We start from the raw sequence: 26,541 nt of genomic DNA, 5'->3' as shown, positions 1-26,541 counted from the left end.
TAGTGCTGAGTTCTGGCTGTGGCAGCTTCGTCCTTGTGGATCGGTTTTACTGGGCTGTATGTGGGCACGTTGCAGGCTTCCTGGCTTCTGCGTTCATGCCCAGTCCGTGATGTGGATGAGCCTAAAAACGCCACCTTTCCTTCAAAGTGGTGTTTGCAAAAATAAACACAGCAGCAACATTATCTGTTTTTGCTTTGCTTTCAAACAAACAAACCAAAAAACTAGAAAAACAACAACAAAAAAACACAGTAAATACTATTTTTTAAAGTGATAGGTAAATCATCCTTCCCAAGTATCTCTTTAAGGACATATAACTGAAAAATAACCTTCTTGTTCTGATTGGTGCAGTTACGAATTAGTGTAGGAATGCTCTGCCTGCCCATCATGTTGTGAAAAATGGTGGTGATGGTGTATGAAGGGCTGCATTTCCAAATAGCTTTAAAAAAAAAATGAATAATTTTCTGTTCTTCTCTACATGCAGGTGGCCACTTGATGCAAAATCACATATGGCGTTATTTTTTATTCTCTTTGGGTTTTTATGTAGTTTATGTTTGGTTTCTCTAGCTACGTTTTTTTTTTTAAAAAGAAGAGCTCTTGGAAAAATTTGGATCTTTGAAACTTTTCCTTGGTGGTCCTGCTTGCTGTTGTCCCCTGAGATCTCGGGAAGGGAGTGTTGTGTGGCTGTTAGCCTGAGAGAGTAACATCGTGGCCGACTTGGAGCTGGTGCCTGTGTCCTGCGGTGGCCTTTGGCCTGCAGCGTGGCACGGAGGGAGTAAAGCAGTTCTCTACAGATTGCCCTATCATTTCCAATGGCTGAGAAAGCCCGAACGCAAATATGATAGACAGATACAGCCTTAATTCCTTGGTACGAGGAGCTTTTTGGCAATTCTTGAATACTCTTTTCAATGGGAAGCTTGTGGCAGCACACACTGATCAGGCAGACTGCTTGCTGCCATAGCCAAGAGCTGGCAAACTGCATCTGTGAGAAAAGATTTTTTTTTTCTTCAGCTACTAATTTATAGTTTGGAAATTGAATATGACTCATGTATGAAAGAGATGAGATGACTGCATAGTCACCCAGGAAAATTCAATAAAAAAAGTGTACCAGAGTAAAATTTAAGCTAGATGAGATGTGCTGGTGTGCATTCAAAGTAAACAAACCCTCCCCCTACCTCTCTTCCCCAAATTTGCAATTAGAACAAAGATCCGCCTGAACCGGTGCCAAAAGCTTTGAGAAAGTCAAATAAAAGAGCAAATGGAGAGTGATACTTCTCACATTTTTCCACAGTTTGAAGTCTAAGGATTTCTTGAGCCAAAGGTGATACCTTTTAGTAGCTAATAGCCCATGATGAATTTGCCTCCGTTAATTTGTTTAGTTCTTCTATTGAAAGAGGCAGCGAACAATAGCTCCTCATTCACCTCCTGCCACTCATGATTTTGCAGACTCATGATTGTTTTCATTCTTCTCAGACAGCTGTAGCAGAATATAGTGCAGCTAAATATCTGATTTTCTGCTTCAAATCAGTTTTTCCTAGTTGTGGAGCACCGGACAGATACCGTCTGACAGCGGTGTGAGGGCTTGGGCAGTGTTTATCAGGGCTGGTCTTCACTGCTCCCCAGGAAGTGGAGAGGGCAGAAGGGATGCCCGTGGGGTGAAGTGGGTTTTACAAGGCAGGAAGGGGAACAAGAATGGTGGCAGCGTTAGAAACCTGTGCCGCAGTTATTGTGGGCTGGGAACTTGGGGAGCAAGCAGAGCAGAACCGCCCCTGGTGTGCCCGGAGGTTCTGGCAGATGTCACCCCGCATGGGAATGGCACAGCACTTGGCATTGCTCTGTATTAAGCAGGTAACAGTCGAAAACAGCAGCAGTATCCCACTAGGTTGGTCTTTAAATGTGTGATAATTTTGCTACAGAGCGACTCCCGTGAAGGTGGGGCAAAGGCTGAGCTTCTTCCACATCCCAGGAGAGAGAGAAATGAGTGCTGAGTCAACCACAGTGCCCCTAAAAGTCTCATGGCGCAGGAAACTGAGGCAGCTTAGCACCCGGCCTGCGCTCATGCAAGGCGAATTATTGGCTGCTGTGTGATTTCAGTGGTGGTGTTTGGCTTGGAAAGGAAGAGGGGAGGTCTGTGGCCTTCAAGGTACATGGACCAAGTGCTCCAGATGTGGATGCCATGGTGTGAGCTGTTACAAACCCTGCTGATACACAAGGGCTGCTTTTGCATTTTAATGCAGTGTAAGGCTGGTGGGTTAAATGCACTGTTGAGTGTACCCATGCTCAGATGTGTTCATCACAGCACTCAGAAGGTGAGTTATGGTGCTGCACTGGTGAGGGCAGAAACTTTACATGCTGTACCTGCTGAGTCCACACTGGACTACCATCTCTTCCCTATAATGGCTTCAACCCCAAAATATTGAACCTTTTATGCTCATCTAATGATTTTGCAACATGAATTTCTGCATAAAGACTATCTAGTTGTCCACCTGACTGGTTTCTGTATGAAGAATTCATTGCAAAGAGATTGCGTAGCATGTAGCATTGTTTTATTAAACATTTAAAAATATTGATGCAGGAGAATTGATGTAACAGAGCTCTAAATTTAGTTGTTCTGACAGTTTGTCTTTCCACAGTGACAACTTTATTCCTGTTTAAAGGTGCGTTGAGCTAATTTGGGGGAAGGAAATCAGAGGGAAGTAGGTCTCTGTGCCCTGCAGATCGGTTGTAACAGTGTCAGCAGTCTAGTGGAAGATTCAAATAGTGCTCTGCGTTTCTGGGTGGTAATAGGGCAAACAAAGACCCAAAGAATGTTTTAGGAATAAGGCTAGCAGAACTTGACTAAATGGGAAATGGCTGCCTGGAAGGCAACAGCAGGGTTGCAAGGTGAAGCTCTCGGAGGGTAGGAGGTGTCAGGATTAGTCGCCTGGCACATCCTAGTCTAGCTTCCTGTGAATGTGCCATGCAGGATTCCTGTTGCACTTGGCAGGGATGGTGAATTATGTTGACTTAATGAGCAAATATTGTGAATTTCTACAGAAAAAAAAATACAATTTTTTTTAGTTATTTCTTATGTTAGCTCTGCTATAGCAGATGCAAACCGAGGAGGAACCGTAGGCTTATTCTGAGGATGCCATTCTGGAATATTTAGAAATCGTCCTTTAAAACACTTAGCATTACCCAAGACTTCATGTTATGAGTAGCTGCTCTTGATTTCAGCAGTGTTGTCAGTGCCCAGCACTCGAGCTCAGCGTTAGGAGTGACCCAATGACTAAGCCAAGGACTACCTTTGAAAAGCTCCCAGTATCAGCCAGGAGCTCTGGCGTAGGCGAGGACTGGAACCATTTTTTTTTTGGGAGACTTTTCTGATGCCTTAATGTGAGACCATTCTCTTTAAGCAATTTCTGTGCTTCGTTAATCTTCCAAATTCTGCAGGAAATGAGGCAGAGATCCTGCTGAAAACAGACGCCGTTAGCAGAGGGTCCTGGTTTGTTTTGAGAGCCTGGTAGAGAAGATCACACATTACCACATCATGTTTCTGCCCAAGGACAGGTTGGTGCTTGGAAGAGTCATGACTACAGGTCAGGTTATTTGGTCATGGAGTTTCTAAGACCTTTGCAGGCTCAGTATGCTCCCAATACAATAATTAGCAGGTCTTTTTACAGAGCTATGCTTAATGTAGCTTGTATCATGCTAGACTGCTTTGATGTAAGTTGAGTCAAAGCAAGTGGGAGGCAGAAAAGAGATGAAGTTAAATTGGTGCGGGCGAGAAGGAAAGGCCAAGAACAGCAGTCTGTCGGAGCAGTCATTGCAGATAGCTAAGTGGTTTGTCAGCCCTTCCTTTCCTTTTATCTGCTCTGATGTCCCGTGGGTAGGTGCTGGGAGTAATACTTAATTCTTTGGGTTTATTTGTTGTCAACAAGTATCTGTTATGAATTCCCTCGTGAGTCCCCGTGAAAACCTGACAGGTTTTGATCACCTAACACGGACAGGTTGTCGCTGACATAAGCTTGCTGCTGAAATGCTGAGCTGTAGCTTTGGAGTTTTTGGAGGCTTATGGTGGAGGTCCCCCACTGAATTGCTCTGTGAGAAATATTTTAGACAATTTTGCTTCTGTAAATTTATTCAGGTATTTAAAATTCATATATATGGAAAAAGTTGTCCGAACAGTAATATACTATGCTCATTTCACTGTGGAGTACGGTAATGCACACTAGAAATGAGGTCTCATTGGGAAAGGTCATTTGAAACAGATCTGTAGAACCTTCACGAAGCTGTAGATGAGTCACGAGTCTGCGAGGTCTCACTTGTTATGTTGCAATGGAGAGTTTAATGTTTAGTTTTTCTCATCTAAGTGCTTTCATCTTCTTTATTTTATTAAGATAAGCTATTATCTAACTGTCAAGAGCCTAGAATTTCAGCATGTTTGTTTGCTGACAAGTTGGTTCAGCACAACTGTTCTCCTACTCACTTCATTCCCTACTTCAAGCAAATTTTCCTTTTTTCACTCCTCGTTATTAATCCTTTTCCTTTATCCTTTACAGCTCCTCAGCTCTGATGCTGCCTGTTCCCAGATGACTTTTCCGCTCTCATGATAAGTGTTAGTTTGAATGTGTAGCAGAAATCTGAAATATTCTTAGTTACTCTTGGTGTTTATGCCACCAGTTGTCTGTGCTGTGTTGCTGTGCTTCGCACCAGAGCTGTAGGGTCGGACTCGTGACTTGACAGCTTGCTGGGAGGGAGAATGCTTACCAAATGTAGAGCTCTTAGAGGAGAATTTTTACAATGCACATAATACTGAATTGGATTGAGAAGATAACTGTGCCATGCATTCGTCTCACTTTTGACAGTGCAACAAATTGAAATCCTTCAGACAGTTACATCTGGGGGTGAGCAGGGTTGGTGGGGAAGCACAGATACAGATCTGTGTCGTGAGGGAGAAGCAGAAAAAGACTAGTACAAAAAAGAAGTTTTGACTTTTTTCATCATATTTAGGCACGGATACGAGTTCCTCCAGCCCACAAGAGTGTGATTATGGATCGGTAACTGATGGGGCCAACTGCATTATTCATTATGGTTCAGATTGAAATGAAATCATGGAGGGCAATTTTCTATCTCACACTTCAAGGTCAGATGAGAGTATTTATTATTCCCTCTCTGTTTATCTGTGGATGCAAATTGAATTTGGTGATTCAAATTGATGAAATGTTAGAAATATAAAACTCATCAGAGCTGACACGGAGAGAAATTACTGGGTAGAGCTGGCCAGTGACTTCACCATCCCATGTACAGGCCTCTCCTTTGATTAGTAATTATTTCAATCTTTGGGTTTTCTCATTCGCAGTTTTGTTTCAGTTGTTGTGATTTTTGTTTTCAAAGAAAAAAGTGTAATAACACTTTGAAGCATTTAGAATTTGAATTAGATGATGTAAATAAAGCCAGCTGCAGAGAGGATATTTGGATCCTGGCTGGAGAAAAGGTTTTCTTTCAAAATTCTTCCTCGGTATTTTTGTTTGTCAGGAGAGGGAGGAAAAACAAACAGTTCCTTTCTCCAGTATTTTGCTCCTTTTCATTCCTAGTGCTTCAGGGACTGCGCTGGATGCTCACAGCTGGCGTGGGGCCTGACAGGAAGGGATCGGGCATTGCCATCCTTTGGTGCTGAAGCTCCGTGTGTTTCCCTGTTGGCGGGTGGCCCACGAGCTGACCTTCATCACCACTCAGAGCTGTCACAACAGCAAAAAGTCGAACCTGCAAAGGGACCAAATGAGCACGGCTGTCCTATTGAAATAATTGGAACGGAGCTATTCTGTTCACCATTCTCTAGAACACATTTTAAACAATTTAATGAACGTCTTTGCTCAGTTTGATGTATCAGTCTGTTGTCATAAGGCATTGTCATCACATGTTTCCAGCTCTCTGCAGTGTTGGAAAGGCACTTTTTAGACTTGTAAGGTGGGGATTATTCTTATCTCAGAGTGGGAGTGGAAAATCCTTATCAGTGAATGCTCTTTAAAAACAGGCAGTCCCCTCTAATTGCCAAATGCCACATGCAAACTTATGGTGCAGAGACGGATGATGCATGTTGGGCAGGCTGTCTGCTGTGCTAATAATTGTACAGGACTGTTGTTTTTAACTCCTGCTTTTTTAATTCCTTCCACTTCGTTAAGGATGCTTAGTATGTGCTTCTCCACCGAGCACTGCAAATAAAAGAGTAAGTTGGGGTCAGGATGCAAATGTTTCCAATTTGTTGTTGATTTGGAACAAGAGCAATGAGGATTTAGACATAGCAGAAGCCCTTAATAGGTTTGTGTACATAAGCTGCTACAGATCACTTGTGTATTCAACTCTGTTTGATTTTTGCTGCAGCCACTTTTACGGAAGATGGCAATGTTATCAAGTTACGAAGCATACGACAAGCAGCGTGGCTTCAGTGGTTTTAAAATATCAGTAAAAGTTTTATTCACCAAATAAATGTCTTTAATAGAAGCTTTGGCGTTATGGACACTCCAGGTGTAGAGGCTTAGAAGGACTCTCATGCCTGTAGTTATCTCACTCTTGAAAGATTTTGCTTTCCAGAACTCAGTGATGTATGTATTTGACAAACTATTCATTTTTCAAATTAAAATCAAAACAAGCCAGAGAAGTCTCTTATTTATTGTTAAATTAAGACATTGCTTTCGTTCTCATCTAGCTGGTGGATGTAGAAAGCATGTTGATTAGCGTGACAGTAAATCTCACGCTGCGTGCTTGATTAAATACCTGCTAAGCTAGAGCCACCCTGGCCTCTGCGCTTTGGTGATGTTCCTGTGGTTGGCCACGTTGGGCTGTTGCAGTCAGCAAAGCTGGCCCCGCGCTGAGAGCAAGGAGAGGGTGCCTGATGTGAATTTCTTTCAGTAAATCCTACCTCCTGTCACTCAATTAAGGCCCCTGGATCACTGCCAGGACATAAAATTTGTCTTATTTCTGTTGTCTAACTGTTCACTTTGAAGGAACTGAATTTTGGTGCCTGATATTTATACCCCTGCTTAGGGAGTAAAGTTAAATACTGTCTCAATGGCAAAACGTTGTGTACCAATGAAGCTCCAAACATCTGTCTGCTTTTTACCCGTTTCATCTGTCCTTATTATAAATTCAGTATGATTCAGGACTTCCTTGTATGTAGAGCAGCATCATGATATATAGACCATTTATTTTTGAATGATTTTTGATTTATGGAAGCCTGGTGAGGGTGAGATGTATAAAGGTCTTGGAGAAAGCACGAAGTCCAAGAGAAAGTTTGCAAATGTTAGCTGAAGACTTGGGAAAAATAGATGTCAAAAACAAGGCTGTTTTTTCCTACTGACTTTTCTATGGACTCTGTTTCATGTAATATTTTCTGTAACAGTATTTCATACGGCTCTAAATAAGACACGGTTAAAGCTTTGAATGAAATACAGTTCATGTGTTAACTTCCCCTAAAGGTGTTAATATTTTGTATCATTGCTCCTCCTGAAGGTGGTAACCCCCTAGCAGCTAACAGAAATACCAGCCAGCACGGTTCCCACTCGTGCACACCGCAGCAATAGCGCAGGGCGAGCAGGGGATGGATCCAGCTGCTTCAGTGTGCTCTGTTCAGCACGTGCACGAGAAAGAAAGCAGAGTAAGATGCCAAAAAATCTTATTTTAACAAAAGTTAAAACCTTTGACTTTTAAGCTGAAATACTTGTACCACTAAAACCATCTCTTCTTGCTGTTTTTTCTTGTTTACCTGCCTTAAATTTGTTGGTTGGCAATTCTGTTTGGCAGCAGTGCTCTGAGAGCTGTCCCCGTCTTTTCAGCAATGTTTTACAATGGGTTAATTTTTTCCTTTTAATGTAAGATGAAAAAATGTTTACTTTGCCGAACCCCAAATTTCTTTTCTTTGTGTATTTATGCCTTCATGTTGGTTTTTAAAACACGGAGAGGAGAACTAAAAAGGAAAACAAGATTTTTATTCAACGTCTCTAAGTTTCCAGTGCGCTGTATGTCCCTGTGCGTACTGTCTGTCGATGCATCGCACAGGATGCAAGTTGTCAGGGCTCAGGAATGGGTGTAGTTCTCTTCCTCCAAATGTCTTCTGCAAAACAATTTCCCTTGCTCCTTTTTGCCTCATTAGCTTGTGCACTAACCTTTTTATTTTGGACTGTTATGAAGATGTTGATAGTTGCAGTACGCTTCTTTTTGCTGTTATAGATGTGCAATAGCACTGTCACTGCTTTCCCTCTGTGCTTCCTCAATGTTCTTCCCATCAGTGCTCTCTGTTTTTCAGCGTGTTCCCTTTGATGCGATTCTCGTTTCTGACAGTTGTCCCTGCTGTGTGCAAATGTCTCATCTTTTCCTGAGCTGCAACATGACCCAGAGTGTGGTGCTCCTCTAATTGTCTCTGTGCCGCTATGGACTTCTGGTTTTCCTCCCAGGTTGACGTACAGACGGCTTCTGGCGTTCTGTTTGCTTTTCCTGCTACTTTTTGGGTATCTGTGAGGTGGTAAGTTGGTTACTGAAAGAGCAGAACAATTAAAATAATGTTCCTTGGATCACGGAGGAGGAGCTGTGAGCTGCCCTTGTAATTTTTCTCAAAGCAAATTACTAAAATGTATCTTACAGCTTCAGCGTTCGCTGTCTGCCGTCATTGTTCTCCGTCTTTCAAAGAACATTCTGGAAAATGAAGTTTTATCATTAAGATTACATTAAAGTAGATTACAGAAGAGAAGAGCGAAATATGAAGAGTCTCAAGAGCTCAGAACAGAAAGATGTTGGCATCTTATTCACTAGGATGTGGAACAAGGAGCATTAATAGGCTGATAAAGAGAAATGACTTTTTCTCTTTAAGGCTTAAAAGGTTTGCTTTGAACTTGCAAAAATGCCGGTTCTCCAAGCTTATGTTGAATGGAGAACTTTGGGCTTATTTTAGTTTTTTTAAATGTTTGGTTTGAGCGAGCGTTTACTTTTGATAAGCCATAGATGTCATCAGTGTGGAAGATGAACGCCCATTTCTAACCTGAATGGTGTTTGCTGCTGGGTTCCTACTTTCAAGTCCTGTTTTTTGTCACCGAGGAATATAACTTTCTTTTTTTTCCTTTTTTTTCTTTTCTTCCTTTTCTTTCATTTCTTCCTTTCTCTTTTTTTATTCTCTATTTTTTAATAGAGATGGTTTATGTAGTATTTGGCGCAGTTTCCGCTGGAAGAATTATCAATCTGTCCTAAGAGAGGAAGAAAGGATCTCAATAATTTGCTTTGGCATGGTGTGGAGAGTTGTAAGGAAGTTGAATTTCACACTTCTTATATCAAGGAAACCTTTGGTAACAGAGTCAGTTCAGAGAGTTTAAGTATTGTCACTGCTTTCATAGACATCTCTGGCATTTAAATTTTATCTACATTAACATCACGTTTGAGCTGAGGCTGAAATACAGAAGATGTTTTTTTTCCATGTGCTGTGCAATGGCTGAGGAAATTACCCGTTTGTCTCCCTTTGCTTAGCTTTTCTCGTGTATTAAAACAATCATCTTCCAAGCTAGTTCGAGAAGAACGTGACTGAACGCGTGTGCTATCTGTTAGATGTGAATTTCAAATATTATTCATTATTTCGAGAAGGAAACCTAACATATATCTCACTTTTTCTGAATGTCAGCGCAGTCATAATCCATCAGTTCACTCAGCATTTATAGAAATAGGTCACAATACTGGGAGATTAGGAAAAAAGGTTTCTCTGTTGTCCTATCAAAATGTTTTGCAATAATCAAATGCAAGATTCTATCTGTTCTGTAATATTTAATCTTATGTTTGCATTTTATCTTCTGTTTTGACTAAGCAGGACTGTTTCTTTGATAGAATGAATAATATTTGCAGTGTGATTTCTGTGGCTTGATTCAATTTGTTATAACAGTTGTTGGGGTTGTGCGCTTATATTTACCCTATGCATAAAAAAAATAATCTTGCTGAATAAGCTCTAATGGGTCTTAAGGCAGTGGTTGGAGTTACCCGTCCCCACCCAGCCTTTCTGCCCCATGTCAGACACCGACCTGTTGCAAACTCAGCAGGTTGGCCCGTGTGCTTGGGCTGATTGAGTCTAAATTCTGGCTTAGAACCAGATCCCAAGGAAAGGGAGTGAGTGTTTTAAGCTTAGGATTTGGGGAGGCACAGTGTGATGAATCTTCCCGTTACATCTTCACGTGTCACCCAGGTTGTGTCTGCCTGCTGGAACTTAGGGTCAGCCTGAATTGCCCCTGAAGCATTGTTTAAGGTGTAGGATGCTGTTCTGTACTTGGCTTCTAGGAAACTTTTTAATATAGATTAATTTTGTATATGTCAAGAATTGAATTATTTTAGCATGTGGAACTTTTGCATTGTTGAATAAGAAAAGGTTCGGTCTTGCTGTTGAGTATCCACAAGAATGAATTTGAGATGTTTGCTGAGGCTGTGGTGGGTGAGGGAGCACCCAGTGCACGGCTGCTTCATGTTCCGTCTCCAGAGATAATGTTCTTGGGCACAGGTTCCCTTTTGAACTGATCAATTACACCAGAACCAAGGAAGTAATGGTACCCAGGTAATTAAATTATCTATTTTCAAATGCAGATTTAGTCTTGTTGAACTTTCCCACCAGAATACAACAAGGAAGAGTCAATTTCACAGTCCCTGATCGTTAAATTGGTCTCTGAATGTTTCCAAATTGAACTGGAGTTTTAAACAGTTTTCTCATTCACCTTGTGTTTTAAAATGCGTGTTTGTCTTCAAGAAGGATGCTGAGGCTGGGGAATAGCTGCTTGGGGATTCTGGAGAATTCCTCCATAAATTTCTCAAGTACAACTTGGTGACCTGGCAGTGCAGGATGTACTTTAAATTAAGCTAAGAGAGTCTTGTAAAGCAGCGGTCCCTTTCAGATTTATCTAAGCAGTACCTTAAAATGATGGGGAACCAAGCTCTTCTGGCTCAATTGAGAGTCATGTCCACATTGCAAGCTACATGCTAACTGCCTGGCCTTGGAAAACATTTCTCTTCCAATATAGGTTGCTGGCAAGAGCAATGTGCAGGTGGTGGCTATAATTACTAGCTGAATATTATCTTTCTGTCAAAACAGATCACATTAAACCTCAGTTTTACTTCTACTTTGTTTGGAGAGGAAAAAAAAAAGTAAAAGATGCAGTGGAAACCGAGCTCTTACGTTGTTTGTTGAAAATGAGCCATCTTTTCAAAGGCAAACTGATTGATTTTGAAATAGATATGCAATTATTTAAATGCCTAGTATATGTGAGATTCCAGTGATTTTTTGTGCTGAACAAGAAGGCTGACACGGGAATGGGGGTTCTTTCATAGCTTTTTCTGAGAAAAGCTGATGAGACTGCAGCTCCTCAAGATTCCAGCGGTGCAGATGTACAATGCAATGGCAGCAGCCCCAGTGGCCTGGTGTTGTGGTCATGCTTCTCCTCTCGGGTTTTTCTGATCAATTTGACTAAGAGGCGGTGATCAAGTTTTCACAGGTCTGTGTTATCTTTCCTAGTGCCCGAACACTGGAGAAGGCCCGGCAGCAGCTACAGGAAGAAATATTGCAGATTCAGAGCCAGCTCTTGGAAGAGAAGAAGAAGCGCGAGCAGCACGAAGCGCTGGTCAGACGGCTGCAGAAACGTGTATTGCTGCTCACCAAGGTGAGGGTCTGGAAAATGTCTAGAAAAGTACATGTCCTTATTTCTTTCCGGTGAGGGTCTAGATAATGTCTGAAAAAGCATGTGCCCTTATCTCTTTCCTCCAGGTGCAGCCCTTGTTGTTTCTTCTTTGTACCCCTCAGTAACTTGTACTGCAAAGTTGCTCTGGGGTCTTTGCATAGCTGATGCTGTGAAAGAGATGCGACACTTGTCCTCTGGACTGCAATGGAATTAAATTACTAGTACATTGTAGGGCCTTGCCAGTGTGCCCCTCTGTCAGGGCTCCTGCTGCATTGGCAATACATGGCTTAGTCTCGTGCCTGACACTTGTGCGAGAGCAGAGAATTGAATCATGTTGTCGCTGGAGTGTTTTGAGCCACTGAGGGGAATTTATAATGGCTTTTGCTGCCTCACCTCCTTTCCTAAAGAGAACGAAACGACTGCACCTTGTCAACTGTTCCTGTGGAAAAACAATTTACAGAGAGTAAGAGAATCTCCTTCCTCTTATGCTGAAAGTCTGTTCAAATATAATGGTAGGCACTAGACCAGTAAATTGAAAATACATTTTAAGATCCTTTCTATAGGATATTTCAGAGAAGTCTGTATTATCCTATATCAGGTATGCTTCCATGATGGAAATTCTGTACAATAATTTTGAAGTCTGTAGAGCATTGAAAAATGTTATATTAAATTTTGAGGGAGCTCTTGCCCCAAAGGGAATAATAATTCTCTCCAGTCGGTGTGATATGTTTTTCACTTTCCAAAAATATTCCTTACAAAACTTCACTCATCTTAAGCAATCTTCCTGATATCATGAAACTGCTCACGTTAAGTAAGCTTATGTGTGTGCATAAGGTCAGAATCGAGCAGTTAGGGTGAGAGAGAGGAAGCCAGGCATGTCACTGTGTATAGGGAGGAAAGATACTATTATGGGAGTATCTGAGCAAGAGAGAAGGGACCTCATATTGCTAGTGCTTTAGGCTTTAATTTTCAGTGCCAACTAAAGCATTTTGATCAGTTTTAATTGGTCTACACCCAGTTCTGTGTAATTCTGTGTCAGTTTTGGGCCAAGGAGGCTGTGATTTATGGTAAGCAGGGCTTCTTGGAGCATGAAGCAACCATTTTACAAGAGGATATTTTTTCAGACCTTCCGACTGCAGAATTTGATGCCATGGATAGTTATGCAAGTGAGAAGGGAAAAATGACAGCAGTTGTTTCTCCTTTGCACTAAGGGAAGCTCTGCAATTTGAGTGGATGGACCAAACCCTCTCCATGGAAAATAAAAAGGCGTTTCATCTCCTCAGCAGCCTCCAGCCCTCCATGTTGTAGTCTGATAATGCCATAGCTGGATATGACACAGGTGAATGCTGAAGCTGATAAAAGCTTTCCTTTACAACCTTCTCAGCTGTCTAGCATTGCACTGGGCTGCTCAGCTTGAAGGGAATTTCTCAGGTGGCTTCTAAAATATTCCCTTTAACTTATTTTGAGTCCTCAGCAGAAACATGCTTTGTTGTAGAACACAAAATATCGTTACATTTTTTAAATACTGGCCAAAAAGACAACAGTACTTTGTCATATGAGGGAGGACTCTAATTTATAAAGAAAGACAAAGCCCTTGATTTGTTTGCTGTCCTTGTCACCTTCCCCATGAAGAGGAATAGAGGAAAAGTTGGAAGTGTCCTTCAACAGACCATGGCAAATAAACTTGTGTTTTGACAGTGGAAGTTTTCAGTGTGCTGAATGATTCCTCAACTGACCTGTTTTAAAGGAATAAAAGCTTTGCTGTTGTCTGAAAATTTATATTCCATCCAGGGAATGCTCGAGGTCCTTTGTGAAGAAGTACATGCATTATGGTACTTGGGCAATCTCCTCTTGGCACTGCGTCTCCCACTAGTTGCACTCTCATACAAAATCAGAAGAAGGAATATCATTTAATTAAAAAAGTATGATATTGTGATTTAAAATGAGATTGAGCAAGTATATTGTCTGTTAAAAATAATTATTTTACATTGAAAGCATATCACCTAGAATGGTATTTAATCATCTAATTAGTGGCATCAGTACTACAGTGTGCTTCTATGTAATTTGAGAATGGAAAAGATGAGCTTTCTTTATTGAATCTTTGTCTTGTTAAACAGGACTGTGAAAATCTAATTTGGGGGAGACTATTATATATATGTGATTGAATTGCTATTGTTTCTGACACTGATTTTTGCATTTGTGTATATCTGACCCTCTGGTAGGGCAATGAATCTGTTCCTGTATGCTGAGCAAATAAGGTCTGAAAGACATCAGACATATTTAACAGTGCAAGTTGAATGCAGTAACAGCTATCTGTTCTTTGGGATCAAATTGTAACGTGGAAGTCTCAGGTCTAGAATACATTTTCAAAGATCAGTAGAAACTGATAAGCTGTTCTTCATTCGATAACAGCAATACCTAGTATTTTAGTAATAAACATGCTCCCTTCAGGTGGCACTTGCTTTGCTGATCTGATTCCTTCTTGGCTTACTTTTATGGCTATTGAATATTATCTCCATATTCAAGCAATTTTTTTTGGCTTTCATGGATTGCCTGTCCTGTTTAGTCTCGTTCATTTTCTACTTGCCACAGTCTCTGTTTTACTTGGTTGCTCTTGTATTTCCATTTCAGTGCATTTAACTTCTCCCTCCATTGCTTGCTTCCTTGCCTCATTTGCTTCTTTTGGGCTTCCTTGACCTTACTTGGGCCTTTCCACTTGGTTTACTGTTTGCAATAGGCACAGTTGTCAATCTAGGATACTTCTATGACTCTTTACAAATCTTTCTTCCTTGGCAGACTTGAGGAACAGCATTCTCTTTGACATACTTGTGCAGTGGTCTAGCCCAATTAATTCCACCTCTGACAGTGGACTGGGGCAGGAAGTGTATCCTCATTATTATTGTTGACAAACTGCTGTTCAGAACGTGTTAGTTGATGACTTTCTCCCGTATGTCTTGTAAGTCAGAGCGGTACTTGCAGTTTTCTGATATGCATGTTTTCAGTGAAATAAGAGTCTCTTGGACACCTGAGAGCTTTTCAGACATTGATGGCTTGAAGGTATTTGCTGGAGTGTCAATCTGTTCACTTAGGGTAATGAAAAAGAAATTAATGTTTGAAGGGATGTATTTACTCACTCTGTTTGACATCCACCTGGCTAGGTTTGCTGTCTGTTGTGCTGTCTTTTTGCTTTGGTTTTGCTCAGAGTTTTAGAGAAACCTTTTACCTTTGCTTTATGATACAAGGTGTTTTCAACACAGCAGTGCTGGGAGGTATCTGAAGTGCTGGGGAAAGACCTGGTCTCTCTCTGTCCTTTTCCTGTTTGATCTATCCCTATATCGGCTTTGAATGTTGTGTTTGCCTACAGTTCTGTATTTGACTTTTGTGTTGTCCGTAAGCTTGTATTTCTCTTTTCTGAAAGCTTTCCACACAACTCATGGTCTTTATGAAGTGGGCTTATTAAAAGCAGGCAATTCTGCTATTGAATGACTAAAATTTGAATCGCTTGGGTAATTTTCTGTGACACGTAAGTCTCCCAGAATGAAAATCCCTTTCTGAAAATCCTTGTTTGAGTTCAAGTAACTCGTTGAGCCTGTGTTTAACAAAACCAAAGCTCTGCTCTCTTTGTTCTTGGAGGGCAGCTTTCAAGGGGCACAAATGGACCTTTATGGACCAGCGATAAAAGCATGCTGAGGGGTTCCCAAAGCCCTTCAATGGAGGGTAAAAAGTTGGTTTGCATGGATCTTCATAGCATCATGGCCTCCTCCTCTCCTCGCGTGATTTTTCCCTGGTCATGAGTCAGCCCTGGGCTGTACCTGTCACTTGGCTGCTGTTATAGTTCAGACCTGTCAGCCTCATCTCCTGCGTCGGTGATTCCTCGGGACACTTTTTTCTTCTGAGCATGCCAGAGCGCGTGTGGCGGGTTTGACCCGAGCCCAAACGCCCTGCTTGGTTGCAGCTGGTGCCTGATCCTGTGCGGGAGGCTCGTGCCTCTTTGCATGCACAAGCACTCCAAACATGAAGTGCAATTTCAGTTACTTCTTGTAACATCCCAAATGAGCCCAATTTGCTTCTCAAATTGTAGACTTTGTGAACGTACACTGTCCTAATTGCATCCCTTGCTCTCATGAGAGGCGTAATGCAGCAAATGAATTAATCTGATTGTGCTGCATGTTGTTGTTTTGCCTTGTTTGTTTCCGGTCTGCGCATTTGTCTGCCTTCGGGTGCTCCGCTACCCAGAGAAGAGGCTGAAAAATTCTGTTTTGTTTTCTGAGCATTCAAGCAGATCATATGATCTGATAGGAAATCTGTTTCGGTAGAGACATAATTCAGGCCATCACCATAAAAGTTGGAGATTAAATAATTATTGATTAACCAACTCCAGCTGACTGTTGGCACCACATGTTCCTGGAGATATCTTCGCAAGAGTCAGTACGAGCCATGTAAGTGACTCCCAGAGCTGAGAATGGCAGAGATGCATCAGAAATGGGGCTAGGTAATTAAACTGTTCATTAAGCATGGCAGATGCAGAGTTCATGACTTGATTTGCCATCTGCTTTGTTTTGTAATCAGTAAAGATTTAAAATAATGCCGTTGGTTTCTCTGCCACATTGGGCCCTGCGTTGTGATATTTCGGAGGGGGTGGATGATTTGGAAGTACAAGGAAGGATCTGGGAGTTCGGTGAAGGAGGTGAATTAACCCTTTTTCTGGGATATGTATTTATCTTTAAATATCACACACAATAGCAATAAAAACAGTCTGGTAAAAAGATGCCTTGCAATGACCTTCTTTCGGGTGTTGCACCATGTGCTCTGTGCCTAGGTAGCATGGATGGGTTTGGGACAGAACTGAACTGCTCCTCTGTGTCGTGGGCAGTATCGAATGCTTCTCCCTGGCTGTTACAGTGTGATGCCTCTTCCTCCCTTTGATCCACTTCATGACTCCGTGTATATCATTTAAGCAGTCCCATTACTCGTGCAGCACCAGCTGTGCTGCCACTCTGCACGTGATCATTATCTGCTGCCAGCCTGACCTGTGCCAGCCCTTTCCCTCTGCTCACCTTGTCTCTCCTCTGTAGGTTTTTTAGAAACCCGTGGAAGTCGTCTTCCTTTTAATGGCTGCAAATAAATATGTTTTAAATAAATTAGTCTGCTCCCTCTTGTGTGATTCCACGAGGTGAGGTTTGCCAGGTGAGGTGGTGCCTATTAGATCATCTTGCAGACTTGTAAGATGAGGGGAGACGAGACAGTCTTTGTGTTTGGAAGAGAAGAGGTGACTGGGAGTTACGGGTGGAGGGGATGATAGCAAAGGATGAGAGAAGATCATTAACTGCTGCGGGACAGGAGAGAGAGAGAGAGGTAATTGCTGTCTGCACAGGAAAAGGGGTTTCAGTGGGGTCTCTCCTGAACCACAATTTTTAGTATCCAGTAACACCATGAATTTCAATTCTGAGACACCTCTATTGTAGAGGGTTTTTTTCTTCTGAGGATGAGGACTCACAGGTCAGAGATGAAGTAGAGGTTTTTATGAAAAATCTCTTCCCTGTGCTAGCTGGTATTATATTGATCCTGGGTTCAGTCTAGTGCAGCGTGGTTGTTTGGCTTTGTGCTCGTGGTTTACACAAGAGTGTCTGGAGCAGTGGATAAAGCATGCGAAGTTTTGTGATGAGACAGTGGGATTCAGAGGTTTTGGCTGCTGCTGGAGATGTTTCCTGTTCAGGTTGAGGAAATATCACGTTTTGTTTGCTTTTGTTGGTGTCCAGCAGCCTGGTGTCTGTGTGAGATGAGGTGCCCCACGGAAAGAGAGTTTGGGTTTAATACTAGGCTTTTTCTTTTTTTCCCCAGTATAATCCAAATTTGTTATGATTGTTTTGAGTAAGTTAATCTGCAGTGCAAGCAGGCTGTCCTGGTTTTTGAAATGCTCTGAACCAGAAGGTTGCCTGTTAGCCTTGCTGAGATTGTCTGTGGTTTAGGGTTGGTCCAAACCCACTTCTGTCTGGGTTAATTGCTATCTGCTAATGGGCCTTGCAGACTATAAAAGGCAGACAGAGGCCTGTGTTTGTAGAATATATAATTCATTCAGATGAAAATCCTGCTCTGCTTTGAAAACTACCCTTGGACTTGATCCAGATGTTGTACAGATTACAGGCCTGGTGCCCCACAGGGACTTGGGCCACGTGGTGAGCAAGGACCAGGAGCAGTTCCTGTGCTCAGAAGTCCTGCCATCTGTTCTGCTCAACTGTGGCGTCTGGATTTGCCACAGGAGGTGACAAAAAGTTGCTAAGCCAAGAGTTACTAAGTATGGAAAGGATGCTGCTGAGATAGTCCACGTTTCTGCCTTCGGATGCTTCCTGTGCCAGGAAGGGACTAAATAGGACTAAAACATTAGTCCTAATTCACCCAACAACCTTCTGGAGCTGGGGCAGCTGGCTCCCAAGTGCAGCAGCTTGGAGATAATTTGCTCCACTGCTCTTTGCCTGTAATGGGTGCTCTACAAGAAAATTCTGCAAATATTTATTCTAACAACTCTTTTTTTTTTTTAATGTCTGGCGCTGGTCTCCTTCTCCTTTCATGATTACCTTGCTGTCTGCATCGTAAGGACCTTTAAACTGTGATCTCCCCTTCCAGATGGAACAGCTTTCTAGGATCTGTTGACCTGATTTCAAGTCTCTCTAGACCTGAGTTTGAGAGTGATTTCCCCCCCTATTTTGTCTGTGCTCTGTAACTTGTCTGCTCTGGGTTTTATTCAGCTTATAACTGAGTGATCTGGCTGCAGAGGAACTTCATTTTCATGGAAGTTGCTATAGAAAATACAAATGAACAGATATCAATTGTCAGCCTGACCATAGTCTTGACCAAGTCTGCTCTGCAGCTATGGAAACAGCAGTGCTGATGGTTTCGCCCTAGCTGTCTCCTGAACCAGTCATAATATTTAATGAAATGATTTCATCTCTGTTCCTGTGCTGCTTTTCTCTCTAGCATGGTGATCAGAATTCCACAATACTCTAACAGCAATTTTAGCAGAGTTTTGTACAATCACAGGCTAACTTTGTGCTGATTTATACTTGATGCTCCATTATATTCATTACAAGATCCTATTTGCATGCTTGACATTTAAAAATATTGTGTTTGGAATGTGTTATTTATTTTGAGACCTTTATTAAGCAACCCCAGTCTAAGAAGGGTTTAATTGTTACTGATAGCTAAGAGTATAATTACCTCACTAAAATATCATGACTATATTAAGCAAATGGAAATTGTCTTCCAGAATAAAGTGAGCACGAACCATTTTGCTTTGAAACAGGCTGTTCCGTGAGACCTGCTAATACCACTTGCTAATATAATTGCAGAATCTTGCTACAAAGAATAAATAAGGAGAGCTGAAATCAATATCTTTGGAGAAGAGGTTGTCTGTAATAGTTTCGAAGAAGTATGCTAAGACCATTTGGAAGGAGGAAGTGTCTTTAAAACAGAAAATGCTGCCATTTTCAAGTGAGATTTGTAGATTTCTGTAAGAGGATAAATTCGTGTTTTCTGACATGGCTCCCAGACAAGTGCATGCTTTGCTTTTGCGTGTTTTTCTTCATTTAATACTAGCTTTGTTACTTTGCCTGATTTGGTCATATATTTACCACTCACTCTTTTTGAGTCAAATGAAGGAAATAGCAACGTTGTTGAGCTCTCACATGCTAATCCTGCTCCAGAATGGCTTTTTAAAGCCTGCAGTGTTCTCTTAGTTTCTGACTTGTCTTTCTGCCTTTGGGTCCTCATCTGTTGAAGAGGTCTGAGATGACCACACTTGTTCACTGTAGGGCTGCAGATGGGGGCGGCATGGTCTGCCCCTTCCCGTGTTGCTTTCCATTGCATCCTCTCTAGTGATAATTTCTGCTCTTCATCTGATATTGGCCTAGTTCTTCACAGTAGCGGATAGATTTTCCTTTCACCGACTTTGGATATTCCACCTCTTCGTGTCCCTATACAGGTACCTGTAGGAATTTGTACCACAGAGGCATAGAAGTGGTATGCTTTGTTAGAGTAGAGATTAGGCACCTAAGGGCTTTCAACTTGGAAACAGCAAACGCTACCTTCAAATGACCAGCCTGGAGGAGGAAGATGAAATGACTCGTGGGCCTTGCTTCCCATCCGCTCTTAGAAGCATGAAAGAGCTCGTAAAAATTCTTAGCATTTCTCTTTTTGAATCAGTGCTCTGTCATTCTTCTTCTTGCCTTATGATGTATCTGATAAACCTTGTAATTATAAGAATGCAGAGTTCATTGCTGTCTTTCTATCAGATGCTTTTTGGGGTGGAGACACAAGGACTGCCTGTGTTCTTAATGTATGTTATCCCTGACGGTTTCTATTTAAACAAGGTGTTTAGAGCTTTTTCAAACTTACAACAATTCAGAACATGCAGCAAAATTAAAAGTTATGTATTAGTTTGATGTATTTCCGAAGGGCTATGGAAATACTTTTCCTCCAGAGTAGTGCCTGGATTTTGCTTTATCCTGCTGGCGCTAGATATTAGTGTTCAATGCTAAGAGGTTAGACTATGAAAATTAGAAATATACCCATAAAAGAATTTATTTGACCTTCAGTTCTCATATTTCTCTGAGAGAAAGGGCTGTATGACTTCTAAAGGTAAAATATTCAATAAAAAGAAATTAGGTTAATCCAGTGTTATGGCTGACAATTTAAACTCACCGAGGTCAGGTAATTCAAAGTTATAGTTCCCTTGATGCTTGTGCTGTAACATTTATTCCTTAGCTCCTCAACCCTGAATTATGAAGGATGCGGGGACAGATATGGCAGAGAAGCAAGTATGAAGATGGATGGGTGGAATGAGGGAGTTATTGTTGAGAGAAGTTAGGCAGAGCACGTTTTACCTCTGTGCCTGGCAAGCAAGGGAAGGGCTGACAACAAGAGGTAGCTGAGGGAGGTAGCTGGGCAAGGGCTTGTGCAGCATCCAAGGGCAGGGGTAGGGATGTAGGATTTCTGAACATCAGGCTCTAAATTATTAGCTGAAATAAGCTGCACAAAAAAGGCTTTTTGCATTCCTTTGTTCCCAAAATACTAATGGTTTGAAGGCATTAAGATCTGTGCCTCTAACAGTGGTGGTACTGCCACAAGAACTGCAGCTTTGAGTCCCTGACTTCTCTCTATTTTAATTCCGAGCCATAAAACTGGATTAACTGGGTTTGCTTCAAGTTGAATTGCTGTGGATTTTTTTAGGGGATAGGAGAGAGAGATAATTAAGTAATTGCACAGTAGCTTATTCCAACATGTGATGTGAGCCTCTGGTAAGAACAGCTGCACTACTCAGACACCAGTCACTCAGAGCATCCTTGCAAATGAAGACCTAAAATCTCTATAAAACCGAAGGACTGTCTGGAGAATTAAGGAGTTTTGGATTGCTTCGAGCAGAGTGTCCTGAAATGCTAACTATTTTGTTCAATGCGTGTTCACATCATCTCAGGTCAAGCATTGCTTAAATTGATGAATATATTAGAAGTCAAATGAGTTTTTTTCAAAAGATCGTGGAAATGGTCTTTGACCCATGATTTGTTGCACTAAGGAGAAATGAACTGTTCCCAATTTTATGAGCACATTTGCTCGAGTAGTATTTCAGATAGAGACAACATTCTTTAATAGCAACTATAGCAAATTTGAAGAATAGGTCTAGTTTCACTTAATGAATTCTGATGTCATGAGAATATTATATTACAAGTTCTCAATATATGGGAGACTTGCCATTTTTTTTTCAGTGCTGTGTAGGACATCTAGAGCAGGAGCTGTGAAGAACCATTAACCATAAACGTACCTGTTCAGGTACAAGCAGTTTGGCACAGTGGGGTAACTGAGGCTTGCTTTTCTCTCCGTTTATATCCAGAGCCTCAGGATTTCCCTGAAAATATCACTACCTACCTAAATAAATATATTTTTTTTTCTTAAAGCTGAGAAATTGGAAAGAGATTAATAGATAAATGAAGAATGAGCATGAGACAGGAAAAGATGAGCTTTCTACATCTAATTGATATTTAACTTTCTTCCTGTCAGGAGGAGGAGGAGAACTATTTTTGTTGAGTCGTATGATTTGTAGAGTTGTATGTGGGAAGATGCTATGGTTCCATGGGGAATCCTGGCAGCTTTTAAGTGTAGGGAAGCAAAGCCAGAGCAATGTTTGAATATGTCTGTATGTTGTCGTGTCTACATCTCTGCACTTGCCTTGGCTAGTGAAGAAAAAGGATTGTCAAAAAATGCAAGCAGATGTGTCCCTTTGCTTGCCACTGTGCTGAGTCCCTGGGAAACATGTGCTTCCTCTGGTGTCACATCACTTCAGGTGACTGCTCCAGCCTGAATACTAAGGGAGCAGGGGAGTATGTCCTACGTGGTCTTCTGGTCGATATCATTCTGGGTGCCACAAGACTGTCTGCAATGAATTGAGACAAAGTGGTTGAAGCAGAAGTCACCGAAGGGGGGAGCGTTTTTAAATTGGTCACTTTTCTGCAGATGTTTGAGAACCTTTGTGCTGAGCTCATGCTTAGCCCTTCAAACACCTGGAAGGCTGGGTTTGATATCGATGGCAAGTATTTTTCATGGGAAAATTCATGTTCTGCTTATCTGTTGTGACAGTCTAAGCTGGAAATGCAAGACCTGTTATTTTGCTGCAGCTAAATACTCTTTATTTTTTTTCCCCTTCACCCCACCCAAGATGGGAGTGCAGTCTCCTACGTTCAGTTTTCTCCACTATGGCACTCTGAGCTGCTGGGAAGATGAGTTCTGTGCATTAAAAGCACGTGGTTAAATTAAAGATACACATGAATGTGAAATAACACTTCATTCAGTATGTGCTGTGTGCTTCCACAGGGTGCGTGCAAAATGAATTAGCAATCCATTAATGTGCAGTTCTCAAAACAGTCGTGTCTGAATTAGCATATGTCCTAATTTAACTCCTCCCCAGTTGGATGTATGCTTTTACTGCTTGTTTTTTTTCACACTGACGTAAGCTGCAGAAATTTTCTGTTTTGCACGCATAACAGTTGTTCTTCTTTGTAAATAGTATTTTCAGTTTTAGAGATAAGGAAACACTTTCTGGCTTTAAAAAATTAATTTTCTGTTGATAACGTACTACCTTTGGAGACCAACTTTTGGGGTTGACATTTCTATTACATTAATTACAAAAAAAAAGAGAAAATCTGTACTTGTTTTGTTATAGGGAAATGCCATTTGCAAAGTTATTGGAAAGCTGACCTTGTCAGAAGTATTATTGCATTATCCCTCCATGAGGGCCACCACAACTGAATGGCAAGAAAAAATGCAGAAAGAAAAAAGCAATTTCAGGAAATATAATGAAATCAAAATAAAATGCCTTTTATCCTCCTCTAAAGTGGAGATGTTTATTAAGATAGCATTTGTAGGAGTGTGGTGCTGGGGGAAAAAAATGCTCGTGAACCGCTGTGGGTTGTTTTTTAAAAATAAAACGCGCCATGTAAGAGGATTTTTGACCTTTTGGATGAAGTGAACGTGATCTTGTGGCACTACTCACTCCAGTGACGTCTCCTCATGTCCCTGTTGCAGCCCCTGCTACCCTTGCCCATCACCGCCCCGTTCCCATCCCGCACACCGGTGCCCCAAAGGCCCACCTCCCGTTCGTTCTGCCAGTCCTTTAAGGAAATCCCAACATTAAGCTCTGCTCCTACCAAAATACCACTGGCTCTGTGACAAGAGACAGCGAGCGCCTGCTTCCCCTCGGCTCCGTGCGTTCTCCCATGGTACGACTGTCACAGGTAGCCCAGGGAATTGCTCATCACAGAGCACGTCCATTCCACATTAGAGGCTTTAAATGAAATCTTTTCTACTAAAGAAATGATTAAAGAAAAAAAAGCTATTTAACTCACCCCCTCCTTTTGTGCTAGCCAAGATGTTTCTTATGTAACAGCTCTGCACATGAATTTGTCATGTGTGCTGTTAACCTAAGGCTGTGTTTGTAGCCCTCCCATTCCCATATTGGCTTCTTACTTGCATAAAAGAAGAGAAAAAAGAAAACTGCTGAAGCCACTGAAAGTGTCCTGAATAGGATGCTGAACAGCTGTAAATAATAGCCAGGTTTGTAGTTTAACTCTCCAGAGACGTATGCAAGCTGAAGGACTTGAAATGTACATTCTAAATCCGATTCCCCTTAGATAACACGAGTAAACCAGAAGTATGGGCAGAAGTAATAAAATGTGTATGCCTTCCCTGCGTCACTTTCCTCCTTACCCTGGACATGGATCAGTGCGTTTGGAGCCTCTCAAGGTCCTTCTCCTGCAGCTGTTGGTGCACCCTCTGCTGCTGAGCCTTGGTCTCTTTTGGAGTTTGCTCCTTAACCCTGGGGATGATTTGATCCCTCTGAAGGACCAGCTGAAGTTGGCTCCTCTGCATTACACAGGTTGGTTGTAAAGTCAGACTGCTCCATGAAGGAACCGGGTCTCTTAACTGCAGCCAAGACATGGCAGTCCGTGTTCCCAGTCAAATTAGCAACAGAGGACTTATTGATGACCCCATCCTGGTAGGGTTTGTTCACTTTGGTAGGATTTGCTATATGTTGGACGTTCCTCCTCTGCTGTGGTTCTGCACGTGGCTGGTGGTTGTGCTCTGTGCAAATGAGCAGATACCCAAAGATCTACCTCAAAAATTTTGATTTGTAATTAACTTTTAATATGGTTAAAGGAATGCTAATCAAATTAACTGTAAATTAGAGAGTTCACATCTTTCATACAAATACGACTTAAGAAAAATGGTATCTTCTCATTTTGCCGTGCTGTTGAGATTTAGAAGGTGAGGTCGCTGCCCTCCTTGGGGAGGGCTTTTGGAATTACAGGGTTTATTCATCCAGACCAGCGAGTTTTTTCCTTGCAAATTTCTGTTTGCAGAGAAGTAGTGATAAGAAACTGGGGGGGAGGGAGGAATCTTACAGTGTCTGTCCTTTCTCTTTTTTGCCTTGGAGCTCAGTCAGGAGTTAAATGTGTTAATAATATCCAAGTATCAACCCTTGGTAGACTTATGAGAGCTGTTAACAACTAATGAAGGTTAAATGCTGTCTATTTTGGGAATCTGAATGACACTGTCACTCATGATATTTTAGCAGTATGCACTGTGCAGTGTTGTACTTTTCCTTCTTTCATTGCTGGGAGATAGAGAAGCACTCAGATATCTCCATTACATAAGGGGAACTGCGACACGATGAGACGGCTGAAAGGCTGAGCCCAAGTCAAACAGGAGTTCTGTGGAAGAGCTGTTAAGTCTTAATTTATTGCATCTCTTACTCAGAATATTTGATCTCTTCTTTTTTTTCATGGAGTCCGACAACACAGACTGCAGTTTTGTGTCTCAGATGTGTGAAAATGACCTTCCTTCAGACAGCGAGTCCTTTGTGTGTACGTCCCTGGCGCTGCCTGCCCCACTGTATTAACATCAGCATTTCACTGATTTTCTACATCTGCTGAGTCTTGTCATATCCTGGAAGCATCTAGGATGATTTTGGTGAACCTGTGTTAGCACAAGGATCTGCTTTTCTCCTGGAGCAATGTTGCTGAAGTGGGTTTGTTTGTGGAGGCTGTGGTTTGCTGTACAGGCACAGGATGGAGTCCCTTCCTTCTCCTACAGGTCACCACTGGCCAGGGTGTCCCTGGGGGTGCCACATCCCCAGAGGGCATCCTCTTCACCTACCTGGCAGATCATTGTTTGAAAGCTGCTTGCGTGCATGCTGTGTGAAATCTAGTATTTTTCCTTCCACTCTGCATTAAATTGCATTTGTGTGTTTGTGTTCAGTCTGCTTATCTGCGTTTGCTCTTCCCTCATTATTAATTTTTTTAGCTGCTCCAGAATGCCTCACCCTTGTCTCTCGATTCTGCTAACATTAATATTTTATGTTGTCAGCACACATCTTGCTACTTGCCCCTGTTTTTCACACTAATAAGTATACTGAATGAAACTTCTGGCTCTAATCCCCATTGCAGCCTGCCACTAATTGCTTTCCGTGGTAGGGAAGAATAGTCTGCTCCTCCACGAGCCAGCTTTTACCCTGACAGGTATTTGACTCTCACGTAATGATTAAAACTGAGGGATGCTCGGTCATTTATATAGACTTTCAAAGCTCTGTATTCCCTAGTTAGCTCTCTTTTGAGTTCTCTCAGAAATTTGAGACCAGTTAGGCTTAAATTACTTCAACAAAAGCTTATGCTTATCTATCTCTATTTTATCCTATTAACTAAAAAAGATGCTTTGTAATTCTGAACCTTCTCTACTAGTTTTTGTAGTGCTCAGGTGAAACTTCCTCGCCAGTGACTCTAATTTCCCAGAACAACCTTATCTCCTTTTTCAAAACAGATAGGAGGATGTCTGCTGTCTAATGCCTCCGAAACAATAGCCATTTCTAATGATAAATCATTTTATTCCTTTCGTCTGTCAGCACCTTTCTTATTTTGGTCTTGGGTGAGTTTCTAGCTTTGAGATTATTACGATGTCTCCTCCTTAGTGCAGTGCAAGTTCTTGAAGCATTGAATTGCTTCTGTCACAGGTCTCTGAAAGACAGTGGAGGAGCGGTGTAACTTTTCAGAGCCAGCATCTTTGCAGGGTCAGAGTCAGGGTGCAGCTGCGTTTGCTCCTGGGCTCCTGACTTTTGATAGACTGAAGAATTGGTCTGCATACACAGCTGCCTATCTCCGTTTGTTTTGTTGTTGTATGTTTCCATTGTGAAATTTGTCTGCCTCTAAAATATAAATGATTATTACTGCTGCGGCTTTTATTTACTTGAAATTCTCTATTACGTTTTACATTTACATGACCTTTCTTCACTTTGTGCAAGCATCAAGACTTTTCATGTTTTGATGTTTGTCTT

General features: G+C 41.7%; 1 protein-coding gene across 5 annotated transcripts in view; it reads left to right on the top strand.

Moving 5' to 3' along the window:
- Positions 1–26,541, top strand: part of MAD1L1 (mitotic arrest deficient 1 like 1) — a 353,278-nt gene that overhangs the window by 92,621 nt on the left and 234,116 nt on the right. For all 5 annotated transcript variants that reach the window (XM_080556171.1, XM_080556172.1, XM_080556169.1 and 2 more), the window contains one exon: positions 11,507–11,651. In XM_080556171.1, coding sequence (XP_080412297.1) covers positions 11,507–11,651 — 145 coding nt within the window. The remainder of the gene's footprint in view (positions 1–11,506; positions 11,652–26,541) is intronic.

This window comes from Anser brachyrhynchus (assembly GCF_964034855.1).
Source record: "Anser brachyrhynchus genome assembly, chromosome: 15".
NCBI lineage: Eukaryota > Metazoa > Chordata > Aves > Anseriformes > Anatidae > Anser > Anser brachyrhynchus.
This window is presented reverse-complemented; position numbering and strand designations above follow the sequence as displayed.